Source organism: Aethalodelphis obliquidens, unplaced genomic scaffold (assembly GCF_003676395.1).
Source record: "Aethalodelphis obliquidens isolate GAN/ISIS:26980383/991018 unplaced genomic scaffold, ASM367639v1 scaffold4, whole genome shotgun sequence".
In the NCBI taxonomy this organism is placed as follows: domain Eukaryota; kingdom Metazoa; phylum Chordata; class Mammalia; order Artiodactyla; family Delphinidae; genus Aethalodelphis; species Aethalodelphis obliquidens.
In genome coordinates this window covers 8,762,778-8,776,366 of record NW_020837948.1, presented here as the reverse complement: position 1 = coordinate 8,776,366, position 13,589 = coordinate 8,762,778, and the positions used below count along the sequence as shown (strand labels likewise).

The 13,589-nt window shown below is 36.3% G+C and overlaps 1 protein-coding gene across 12 annotated transcripts in view; it reads right to left on the bottom strand.

Moving 5' to 3' along the window:
- The window catches only part of RAPGEF6 (Rap guanine nucleotide exchange factor 6), a 218,502-nt gene that overhangs the window by 61,898 nt on the left and 143,015 nt on the right, over nt 1-13,589 (bottom strand). For 11 of the 12 annotated variants that reach the window (XM_027098353.1, XM_027098364.1, XM_027098327.1 and 8 more), the window contains 5 exons: nt 13,012-13,164; nt 8,266-8,430; nt 5,245-5,352; nt 3,391-3,594; nt 427-535 (listed from right to left, as the gene is read on the bottom strand). In XM_027098353.1, the coding sequence (XP_026954154.1) occupies nt 427-535; nt 3,391-3,594; nt 5,245-5,352; nt 8,266-8,430; nt 13,012-13,164 (739 nt within the window). The remainder of the gene's footprint in view (nt 1-426; nt 536-3,390; nt 3,595-5,244; nt 5,353-8,265; nt 8,431-13,011; nt 13,165-13,589) is intronic. The other variant, XM_027098295.1, reaches the window with a different exon arrangement.

Here is a 13,589-nt window from a genome sequence, read left to right as displayed (position 1 = left end):
AACAGCTAATCTGGCATTCATATTATTATTTCAGAAAGCTAGCTAAAACATTAGAAGTAGACATTTGCACATTAGCAGGGAGAAAAAAAGCCTACTATGACTTCTCAGTTTCATTCAGATCAATCTAAGTTTCATTCAGTATCTCCAGGCAAAGTACGGTACATAATAGACACTCAGTAGACATTTCATAAATGACTAAATGTAGTTGTACACCGATTTTAAAACTAAGATTTCAAAATAAATACAAATAAAAATTCTAGAATACAGAATACTATATCTCAGCACTAAAGATCCTAAAAATGTTCAAAAAGCTTAGATAGAAACATTTTTTAAGTATTTTTACTATCCTCCCTTTCACTGTAGTGATTCTTTTCTTTTGTATCACCAAACAAAAGGGCTCAGATAGTTTTTGACAACAAAACTCACCAAAAATGTTGGTCTTTACAGTAAGCGCAAGATGAGTATTATTCCTCAAAATTTCAAGGGCCTTCACAAACGTTATATTCTCAAAGTTTTGTCCATTTACTTCCATTATCTTGAGAAAAGTGTTTGAAAAATACAAATTAAGACAAAAACAGTATTAGTTATTTCTGCAATCTTAAGTTTAATGGTGAAAAAATAAAACTTAAATAAAATGCACCTGTGTGTGAACAATGGTTAACTCTGTGAGTAGTGGAATTACTACCTAACTTTTTTTCTCTGTATTGTGGTATTTTCCTAAATCTCTACTATAAACATTTTTTTTTTAAAGGTCACTCCTGGGCTTCCCTGGTGGCGCAGTGGTTGAGGGGCCGCCCGCCGTTTCCCGGGGCACGGGAGGGGGAGACGCCACAAAAGAGAGAGGCCCCCGCACCCCGAAAAAAAAAAAAAAAAAAAAAAGCAACAAGCACAATTGTGATGGGGTCTTGCTCCATTTGACACTGCTGATCACTCACATCAGGGCTTCACAAACTTGGCTGCACCTCAGAATCATCAGGAAGCTTATTCAAAAAGTACTAATTCCAAGGAAGAAGGATAAAGAGATAAACACAATGAGAAAAAAAAGGCAGCACAGAGGACAGATCTCAAGGATTGACACAAAGATTTCAAAAGGATAAAAAAGAGTGAGAAACAAAATATTAGGAAAAGAAAAAGAAAAAAAAAGTCACAGAAGTAAAATCCCCAGAGTTCAAAAAAGTCTTCAGTCTACATACTGAAATGGATCATCTAGTACCAGGAAAATAAATAAATAGATTTAAAAAAAAAAAAGATCCCATGAAAATTCTGAATTCCAAAGACTTAGAACAAAGACTCTATAAGGATCACTGTGGGGGTTGGTGGTGGTGGTGGTAGTAAGGAGGAGAAGAACCAGAGGTACCTGGAAAAGAAAAATAAAGGATGGTTTGGACTTCTTTTGAGCCACACTAAGTGATGTGATACTTTTCTGTGACTTTAATGTTCTGAGGGAAGAATGACTGTGATAAAAAATTGAACAAAAAAGTATCATCAAGACATGTAAGGACACAAAGTTACAGTACTCATTTACCCTTTTTGAAAAAAGTACTAGAAAAGGTACTAGATGTATTAGAAGACAATCGTGAGATAAAATAATGGGGACATATGGGCGTAGATGAAGTGGAGGTGATCGATGAAATCAGTATGGCAGGTGCAAATATCTAAATGACTGTTAATAATAAGCTTATGAAACTTAATGCAAATGTCAAAGTACTCTTAAAAGAGAACATCCATAATGTTAAAAAATGACTTATAATCTAGATCTGAAATCTCAGATAATTTCAACCATACTTGGGAGGACTGAGGGAAGAAGTAAAAACATGATAAATTTCCCTCCTCTGTCAGGAATGAAACCACTGGATTTTTCTCTTTTTTTTCTTCCTGTGAAGAACGAGATTCTTAAATATGTTTACCAAAAAATACTAGAACAATAAATATAATGACTCCAGGTTCCTTGCTACTAGATATTCTTAATGAGTAGTCTGAGTAAGGTCCAGAAATCTCTATTCTATAAAACTCCCTTATGAGAAGAAGGGAATCATTAAAACATTATATCAGAGTTTCTTTTCTAAAATTACATCATTTTCTAAATTTTAAAATATATTATTACGATATACGTTTTACTTATTATGTGTGAGTTTCTTAACCCCTTGCACTATTAATATTTGGTCTGGATAACTCTGTTGTGGTGGCTGCTTTGTCACGGGGTGTTGTAGGCTCTTTAGCAGTATCCCTGGCCTCTATCCACTAGATGCCAGTAGTAATTCCCAAGTCATGACAATCAAAAATAACTCCAGACATCACCAAATGTCTCCTGGGTGACAAAATTACTGCTGGTTGAGAGCCACTGTCCTGAAGTATAGACCTTTTCATAATGTGAATGCCCTCTTTTTTTTGGCCTCGTGGCATGCGGGATCTTAGTTCCTTGACTAGGGATTGAAACTGTGCCCGCTGCAGTGGAAGCATGGGCTCTTACCCACTGAACCACCAGGGAAGTCCCTGTGAATGCCCTCTTAATTTAAAAAAAATGACAGTATGGTTTGGTTAAAAGTAAAATAAAGTCACATTCTAAATGAACGTGTGAACAAACCAAAATTTTTAAGTGGAACAAATTCAGCTTCCCAAGTGATTCAGCTAGATGAGAAACCACTCTTTGGTGTACATGAGAATTATCTAGACTCTTTGGTGTACAGGAGAATTATCTAGAGAGCTTTGTTCAAAATACAGATTTCCAGTTTTCATCTCTGTAGAATGTGATTAATATGATTACTAAGACTGAGGTGGGTCTAGGAATTGTATTTTTTAGTAAAAAGGCTGTCTGTAATCTCATTTTTGAAATATATTGTTCTATAGTTAACTAATGCCTACATGGAGAGAATAAATTCCTATCAACTTACTCCCAGTGTCTCCTTCCTTTTCCTAGTCCCTCAGCCAGCTCACTCTGCTTATGGATGTAGTTCTGTTACCATATGAACATTACTTAAACCAAAACCATCATTTATGGTAATCTTAGGCCACTTAAAGATAGAAGTTCTTACTCCTTTACAGCATGCAAGGGTAGGGTGCTAATTCTCATATGGATCTTTCTGGAATACTGTGAAGTTGCCAACTGATAGAGGTCCTAATCCTTGGAGGATATGCAGGACCATTCAGGTTGATAGTGGCCAGACTACCATGCTGTTTCTGGATGTACTATATCAAATTTACCATTAAAAGTAACAGATATATGACAAAGACATTTTTAAAATAAACGATTTAAAAAATACTACCTCTAAAAAGAAGCTTAAAAAATACTTCCTAAAATTTACCATGCTTACTTGAAGAAATATCAGATGAGGAAAAAAGTAGCACACCTATTACTTATAAAAAGGCTTTAAGTGGTTGTTATTTACTTACCTGATCACCACGTTTCAGTCCTGCATCAGCAGCTTTGCTACCAGGTTCTACACCTTCAACAAAAATACCAAATGCCTTCTCACTTCCTCCATTTAGGCTGAAATGCAGAGGGGACTCCCGGGAAGCCTTTTGCAGCACAACCTGTCTCCACTTAGCCTTTGCAGCACAGGCAATATTCAATAACCGGAGATGACCATTCATTTTCTAGAAAGTAGAAATGGGTAAGGTATATATAAATGTATATATTTATTCCTATAGGCTTTTATAAATCACCTAAAATTATTAGAATTAGAGCTATATTTAAAATATAGAGGAAATAAAGAACATATAAATAGGGGTAAATAAAACTGAAGGAGGGAAACATTCCACCCTAGAGCACTCTCAAGAATAAGATCTCTTAATATGATTTTTTTTAAAGTTTCTAGAAAAGGTTAGAAAAGATTTCAAAGTGATGTCTCATTTAGAGAGGGATGACAAAAAAAATTTCTTCTTCATTTTCTGAACCTTACTAATACATAATGTTATTACCATCTTGCTTATCTCCTGGCTGTTACATAAAACCAGAATCTTTTTAAACCTTTATTTAAAACCTTAAAGGACTTGAACCACCTTCCCAACATTGTCTAACATTCAAAGACACATTCAAGTCTCCATCTCTTCTAGAAATATTATTCTTATATTATTTTAGATCTTCCTATATTATTTTAGATCTTCCTTAAACTTAGTAATATTCTAACTTTCAGGTTCTAATATCAGTTTAATATTTAACTATTCTCGAATAGTGTACTAAGTAAATCTCATGTCTATAACAAGAAGCTAAATTTTTTTCAGGGTAGGAACCAAGTCTTACACCTGTTGTGATCCTACATAACAGCTTGGAGTATAAAGTAGAATTCAATAAATACTTGATGACTGACTCGATTACTGGGGGAAAAAATCCCATGATTGTAAGGCAGTTTCTATTTTCCATAAGCCCCTTGAATATTTACATAGCCAGCACTGGAAGAGCCTCTATGGACCTCTTAATCAAGTTCCCTGTTCATCCCCCCCATTTCACATAGAGCAGATGTGCTGCTGAAAAGGCTACAGGAACCAAGAGGTAAGGAAAGGGACAAAATAATCTGCCAATTTCCCCCTCTTTATTCAACTTAACCCACTTGTACTATATGAGTAATAACAATGGTTCTTGAAAATGTGCTATGTGCCAGGTTTTGCTGGCAGATTCTTATGTTTATTAACTCACTAAAATCCTCACAACAATCTCAACAATCTAGAGGCTACTGTCTATAAAATAAGACAACTGAGGCATATAAGGTTGGACAACTTGTCCAAGTTCACATATGCACCAAGTGGTGAAGTCTGAATGTTAATTCAGGCAATCTGACTCCTGAGCTGCATTATTATTTACTTCCTAAAATTTCAAGTTTCTTGGAGCAGCTAACCCAGTTGCAGTTCAAAGTTTTATATCTAATAGGGAGAATAAAATGGATTTATAAATAGCTACCATGAAAGTTAAGAAGACCTTGAGGGTATTAATCGTAGGTGTTGTATATTAAGAACAAGTGAAATCACGTGCAGAAGGGAGACTTAGAAAGTCTAAAGTAGATCTGATAAAGTATGTGTATTTGTATGCCTAAATCAGTGAAGACTGTGGAAGAAGCATGATTTTTGTTTGGGCTGAAGTAGCAGAGGATGAACAGAAGTCTAGAATACAGATTTAGAAGTTCTCAGAACAGGCAATCAAGACACAGGAGAAGATGAAAGCTGTTCTGAGTTGCTATTCTTCGGGGGTGGGGTGGGAGGTTAGTAGGAATCCCTAAACTCCGAAGAAGATAAAATTCTTCTGAGCCTTACTGTATCTTCCAGATTTTTTTCAAATTCCTCCAGAAATCGAGTCATAGCAGGATCACCTTCAAAATCATTAAAATGATTATTTACCCATAATAATACAATCCGTGTTACCTGCGGAAACATGGAAGAGGCAGCATACGATTATACGAGAGGCATTCTTTCTGCAAAAGTAGGTTCCAAAAGCATGTCTTAAACCGAGGGGAAATTGAGCTTTATGGCTAATCCCTTTGCCCACCTGCTCACACACAAAAGGCTCATTCTAACAGAGAGGCATGTTTTAGTTTGAGCTTTTGCTTCCTTACGTACACAAGTAACAGAGAAAGCCAAGACCGCCTTCACTGAAAAAACAAGCCTGTATACTAACATGTAAGAAGTACATGGGATATATATTTTGGACAGTATCTTAAAACGCAAGCCGCCAAGAGCAGACAAATGTCAAAAGTGTTTCTTTAGCTGAGAACATGTTTCACCAAAATTGTAATAAAAATCTGAAACTTCCTTCGTAAATACTGTGTATTTTCAAAGTTGTGAACTGATTTATTACTTTGTACCACAGATTAACAGAAAAGTTAAAAACAAATGGAGGTTGAATTAAATAATGTGTCTACAGGGAACTCTACTCAGTGCTTTGTGGTGACCTAAATGCAAAGAAAATCCAAAAAAGAGGGGATATATGTATACGTATACCTGATTCACTTTGCTGTACAGCAGAAATACAACACTGTAAAGCAACTACACTCCAATAAATATTAATAATAATAAAAAGCTTCTGAATATTAAGAAAAGACAGAGGAGCCAAAATAAGATCAAAAGAAATAAGCCAGAGAATTTTCCAAAATCTAAAAAAAGGAAAAAAAAAAAGTGCCTAATAATATAAGTAATTTAAGTCATATACTTTTAAAATAGTGGTAAAATACACATAAAATCCACCATTTTAACCACTTTAAAGTGTACAATTCAGTGGCATTTAGCACATTCACAATTGTGTACAACCGTCCCCACTACTAGTTCTAGAACATTTTCATCACCCCAAAAGAAAACTCCATTCCCAATAAGCAGTCACCTCCCATTCTACCCTTCTTCCAGCCCCTAACAGCCACTACTTACTTGCTTTTCTGTCTCTGTGATTTGTCTACCTGGATATCTCATACAATATGTGATCTTTTATGACTGGCTTCTTTGTCTTACCATAATATTTTCAAGGTTTATGCATGTTGCAGCATGTATCAGTATTTCATTTTTTTTAATGGCTGAATAATATTTCATTATATGGTATACCATATTTTGTTTATCCATTCATCAGTTGATGGACATTTGGGTTGTTTCCACATTTTGGCCATCATCAATAGTGCTGCTATGAACACTGCTTACAAACTTTTGTTTGCACACCTATTAGCTCTTTTGGATATATGCTTCAGGAGTAGAACTACTGGGTTATACGGTAATTCTATGTTTAACTTTTTGAAGAACCACTAAGCTATTTTCCACAGCAGCTACACCATTTTACATTACTATAAGCAAGTATGGGAATTCCATTTTCTCCACATTAACACCCTTAAAATGCTTGTTATTTCCTTTCCTTTTTTTAAGTCATCTTAGTGGGTGTGAAGTGAACAAAACCATCACTGTGGTTATGATTTGCAATTTCCCTGACTAATGACATTGAACATCTTTTTCATGTGATTGCTGGCCATTTACATATCTTCTTGGGAGAAATGTCTATTCAAGTCCTTTGTCCATTTTAAATTGTATTGTCTTTTTGGTGTTGAGTTGTAAGAGTTCTTTATACATTCTGGATACTAGACCCTTATCAGACATATGATTTGCAAATATATTCTCCTATTCCATGTGTTGTCCTGTTTTTCCTGATAGTACCTTTAATGTAGAAAAGGTTTTAATTTTGATGAAGTTCAATATATCTGTTTTTTCCATTGTTCAAGGTTGAGCTTTGGGTATCATACCTAAGAAACCATTGCCTAATCCAAGGTCATGATTTTTTTTCACCCCTTCCTTTCTTTGAAGAGTATTATAGTTTTAGCTCTAATATTACGTTTCTGATCCATTTTGAGTTAATGCTGAATACGGTATAAAGGTCAAACTTCATTCTTTTACACATGAATATTTAAGTTGTCCCTAAATCATATGTTTGTTCATTCTCTAGCATGCCTTTATTTCCTCAGCGACGTAAGTAACTATATATAATTTCAAAATCAGGGGGAAGGCAAGCCTGTAGTTTTGGACACCTGAGTTTCCTAGACGATAGAATTCCACAGTCCAACTACATCTAACTTATTTCCCTTAAAGTATAACTCAGAAAGATACACCAGGCAATTATTAATTACTATGGCCCTACTTTTATTTTTCTTAAAATGACTAACTTCCTACCTGTTACTGAGGTAGTTTACTGGTAGTAATGTACCAGTATCACTATTCTTTCCATGGGAAGTACAAACACCCCATAAAATAAGGTAAGATAATCTATTTATAACAGCAAACAATGTTTAATGCAAAAAAAAAAACAAAACTCAAAGCTAGATTAAAATAAGTTACAGCAGTGATAAATTAAGGTCAAAAAGATAAACTGTTTTAAAATGATTATAAAGTCTTTAACTCAAAAATCAATGTATTTCTAATTCTATTTAGATTGTTTCTAAGCCCTCTTAAAAAAATTTACTTGGTGGATAGTCTTTCTAAACTATTAAATGACTTTTAAATGTTTTATTGATCTCCTCAGTAACCACCAAGTATTTTGATAAAGTGTAAAAATATTATCATCCACCTTCTGAATTTACAGCTACACCACAGCCTGCTTTCAGTTTTTGCCTTTTAAAAGGCAAAATATCCACTTTTAACATTTTATTCTGTCATAAAAGTAACCAAGCAGAGAGATGTCTATACTGATTCACTAACTTTTTAGGCGAACTGAATTTTATCAAAATAAACATTTAATTTGTCAGTTGCAAAAGGTTTTGGGGGAATAAAATTTAAAATCACTTTCATGCCTTTTATAATTATAAAACCAACCTTATCCCTTAAGCTGTCAATTTTAAACCATTCCAATAGTTTGGTCCCAACATCCAAAGGACTTTCAAGAAATGTTCTATAAGTTAATAGGAAATCTTCTATATAAGTTGGGTCCACAATGGAATGCTCTTCTATTAAATGCATGATGAGACGCTCAGGTGTTGCCTAAACAAGAAAAATACAGGAAGAATTAGAAAATAAACAAGTAGCTCAGGAACCAAAGAACTCCTATTGATTACTTCCTTTTGTAGCCACTCTATTACAAAGTCCTTGAAGTAAAGTTTCACCTTTAAAACCCTCAGCACTGGGAGTAGGTAGTCTCTCTAGGTTGTAGTCCACCATCACCCAGAGGTTTAGAGAGAGAAAAGGCAGAGGAATAAACATGCACAACAGCATTTACTCGGCCGTAGTTGTTTTTATTGGCATTTCATCATAGGAATGGGGGGATAATGTAATGACTGTCGCGAGTAAAGAGAAGGAAGAGGTAAGAGTTAAATTAAAGAAGTAAATAAAGTTTTCTTCCAAATTTAATCATCCTTAAATTCTCTTCTGTCCCAGGCTATAGGAACAACATAGCAGCTCAAGATAGCTTGTTTTATTGTTGTTACTTCCGGGAATAGAGGTTTCCTCTTCTATGGTTTCTTCATTCTAGTTCACCAGAGGAACCAGAAGTTCTATAGATAGTTTTTACATTAACTCAGAGTTTAACTCCTTGCCTGTTTCCCAATTTATAAAAAGGAATGCAAACATTTATCTACTGCTCCTTCTTGAGCTTCTGAATCAGTGTTAAACTTTATTACCTTAGCAGCATTTTCAAAAATGGGTACACAAAACAAATACAGAAATTAACCAGATGTTAAGCCAAATATAAAAACCAACTGTTGCCCATAACCTCAAATTTCAATTTGTTGCATTCATCCAAAGAATTTCACTGGCCAGAATTATTGCATGGCAAACATAGATTAATACTAACAGTGTTCTTATTTAAGAATTTATTAAAAAATAAAAAAGGGTACCCCACTGCTAATAAGGTATGTAAATCATTTCTCTAGAAGGAAGTCAGAGGAAAGGCTCTTTGAATTACCTATTTAAGGGAAAAGACAACCACAGGTCATTCCTATTCTTCTCCCACCCTCCAAAATACCCCAAGAACACCAAATTGGGTCTATCATTAAGGCAAATCACAATCTGAGTTCACTTAAAATGCGGTTCTTAGATCATATATAGCTAAGTCAGGGGTGGAAATGATCAACATGTTAAAGAAAGGCCATTATTCTGATTAGCTAAATCACTGAGGCAGAATCTCTGTGGAGACTAGGCCATATATTCAAAACCGTTCTTTTTTTTTTTTTTTTTTTTTTCTCGGTACGCGGGCCTCTCACTGTTGTGGCCTCTCCCGTTGCGGTCCGGACATGCAGGCTCAGCGGCTATGGCTCACGGGCCCAGCTGCTCCGCGGCACGTGGGATCTTCCCGGACCGGGGCACGAACCGCGTCCCCTACATCGGCAGGCAGACTCTCAACCACTGCGCCACCAGGGAAGCCCTCAAAACTGTATTTAAAGACAAGTCCCTGGGACTTCCCTGGTGGTTCAGTAGCAAAGAATCCACCTTACAATGCAGGGGACTCGAGTTTGATTCCTGTTTAGAGAATTAAGACCCCACATGCCACGGGGCAACTAAGCCCATGCACCACAACTACTAAGCTTGCACGCCTCAGCTAGCAAGCCCACGTGCCACAAACTACAGAGCCCACGTGCGCTGGAGCTTGTGCGCCACAACTAGAGAAGAGAAAACCCGCACGCCACAACTAGAGAGTGGTCCATGCACCACAAGAAGATACCACGTGCCGCAATTAAGACCCAACACAGCCAAAAATAAATAAAATAAATAAATAATAAATCAATCTTTTTTTTTAAAAAAAAAAGACAAGTCCCATTGTCATGCAGAGGCATGTTACCAAATTGCTCACTAGTATCTAATAAGGTGGATGCTGGGTGACAGGGTACGCAGAGTGGGCAGGTGAAGGAGATGGCTGGCATGGTAGAGGCTGGTTATGATGAACAAATAAGTAAATATACAGAGCATAACAAGAGCCACTGTTGGATAAAGTATTTACAAGTAGGGGAAGGAAAAGGCTACCAAAAACTTTGTGGTATAGTACTAGAACTGGGAGTACTGGTATGAACTCTTGACTGTTATCAATAGATACATATAAGAAGATATAGGTGTGTATGAATTTACAGTAAATAAATACATATATTTCCTACCTCTGTCTGATGAAAAGTTCTAGAAGCAATGACACCACAGTAGCAGTGAACAGAGTGCCCAGATCTTGGTTTTTTAATGCTGTTCTCTACTAGAAGGATCCAGGGCTCTCTGGAGAAATGTCTGATTCCAAAGCAGGGGCAGTGAAAGATGAGCCTGGAACATCTCGTTTTGCCAGATAATAATGAAGCTCTCAAAAAATGATGGGGACATGTCAAAAGGATACAGGAATCAGCCTTAAGAGAGTCCCACTGGCCAAATCTGGGACAATCTGATGATCAGAACAACACTGATGGTAAGGGAATACAATACATGAGACTGTAACAATATAATTAAAGAGGGGAGAATGCTCATTCTTACAGTAGAATGACAATAAATGTAGAAGAAATAATGGAAATAGAAAATCACCATTACAGGCAGGAGTAGTCAATCGAAGTAAAGACTGGTGGATAGAGGTTTGTAAGACATACTGACACTATCCCAGAACATCAATGCTCCAAATGCTCATCAATTACAAAGGGTAAAATGGTGGCTTTAAGTGAAGAAACTTGACAGACACCAAGAGGACCAGGTGATTAAGGTTAACTTCACTGGTGGTGAGATAGGTTGACATTGTATGCTCCCTGAAATGATGCACTGAGAAAAGCACAACATTATTTCTGTGGAATTCCTGCCTGGAAAGCATGACTGTAGTCTGGGCATGAGGCAACACAGGATAGATCTTGTCTGAGGGTCATAGTACAGACTGTAAGGGCTGTATTCTTTAAAACTGCTGAGAACGTGAATAGGGAAAGACTGTTCCTGGCGTAGACTTAAGTGACATGATAACTAAATGCAACTGTGTGCCTGGATGAGATTCTGAACCAAAAAGGAAAAAAGAGCCATTGTTGGGATAGTTGGTGAAAATCTAAATAGCATCTGTGGACTGAATGGTTTTACTTTATCAATGTACATTTCCTAACTTGAAGGTTTCTATGGTGTTTATATAGGAGACTGTTCTTGCTTTTAGGATATACACAATGAAACATTTAGGAGTGAGGAGGCATCACATTTGCAGACTGCTCTCAAACGGTTGAAAAAGACTGATGATAATGGAGAAAATGCAGTGAAATGTTAACATTTGGGGAATCTGAGTCAGGGTGTTCTCTGTACTGTTCTTGCAACTCTTCTGTAAGTTTGAAATTACAGGGCTTCCCTGGTGGCGCAGTGGTTAAGAATCCGCCTGCCAATGTAGGAGACATGGGTTTGAGCCCTGGTCCAGGAAGATCCCACATGCTGCGGAGCAACTAAGCCCGTGCGCCACAACTACTGAGCCTGCACTCTAGAGCCTGCAAGCCACAACTACTGAGCCTGCATGCCACAACTACTGAAGCCCGTGTGCCTAGAGCCCGTGCTCTACAACAAGAGAAGCCACCGCAATGAGAAGCCTGCGCACCGCAACAAAGAGTAGCCCGTGCTCGCTGCAACTAGAGAAAAGCCAACAAAGACCCAATGCAGCCAAAAATAAATAAATTTATAAAAAGAAGAAAGAAATTATAAAAATATAAGGCTCACTATGAGCCTTCATAAAAAGATAGTCTATGGCAGTCCACATATATACTCATTTTTTTCTACATAGAAAGCTTACGCCTGTCAACTTAGGAGAAGAAAAAGACAGTGTTGAGGAATAGCCTGACTGCTGAGAGTCAGGAGTGTCAGATATCTTATCTGACACCAGTCCCTCTTATTGTTAAATAAAGCTTCTGCACTTATAATGAAAAATAACACATGTACTTATTTTGCAACCAAGACTTGCTTGAAAAGAAAAGAAGGTCATGCATTTACTTCTTCTCTTGCACCTAGAATTGCTCTATTTTACATCTACATGTCATAAAAGAGACAGGGAGATGGGAGAGTGGAAGGCAAGGGGGCAAGGAATAGGGGAGAGAAGGAATTAGAGAAGGGAAAACAATATGGGTAGTAATACTCAGATTCTATAGCATGCTAAGGCTTTTGATTTGCCACATTTAGCCCTAATAAAGCCCTGCCATAGCATCCCCATTTTCAGATATGAAAATTGAGGTTCAGAGAAGTTAATGTCTATTTCAATGCCACAGAGATCTAGTAAGCACTCATCTAGGATTCTTTATGCATTTATGGTTGGTCCTTTCAATTTCTGTTTTGTTTCTAAATATTGCTGTCTTTGATGAAATTAATTCCCATTATCAACGGATCATACAATAAATTTGAGAAGGAAAATTCTGACTGGTATATTCTAAATAATATCTTTCCATACTGATATTAAATGGCAATGTTACCCTTCCTCAATAAAATGTGTAAAAACCAACTTAGAAAAAGTCAAAAGAATTAACACATTTATTTACACTAGATCCCAAAGTTAATGAATTATCTTGCACTACTCAAAAAGTGGTTCAAAACCTTTTAAGCAAGATGAAAGCTTTATTCTATCAATAACAAGAAAAATAAGTAAAAAATACCCACCTTGATTACAATGTGTCCTTTCCTTGTTCCACTGCGATCTAGTTCACGGTGCTCATGTACCATAACAATTTCTCCTTCTTCCTCAACTTTATGGGTATTTTTTTCCACATGATTTAAAATTCTCCAATAATCCTGCTGGGCTATGCAGACAAACTGTCCGAGAACAACATGGGGACAATTAATGAACCTATAATACATAAATATATCACTATGCACCAAGGCAGAGCACAAAGGTGAGAACTCAAGTGGCATAAGTTCTTTTTTATTTCATCCCTTCATTCCTTAACAAAAATCAAGATAAAATAAATAATTCATGCACAAAGAGACCAAAGAAATTAAATCCATTTGAATTCTGTTCTAAAAGGAGAAGTGAGCATCTACTTCTCTCAAAACTGACACTATGCAAAGAAAACATGAAGCAGGAGTAAGTTAGAAACAAACAACTCAGAAGTTCCTATTTCTTCCTCTATTGAAAGGAAACAAAAAAGAGACTGAGCTGGCTAATATCAGATAGAAATTTAAAAAATCAACGTTTATTAGATATATTCTCTTTTAAAGTATGTATAGTTTGTTCAATT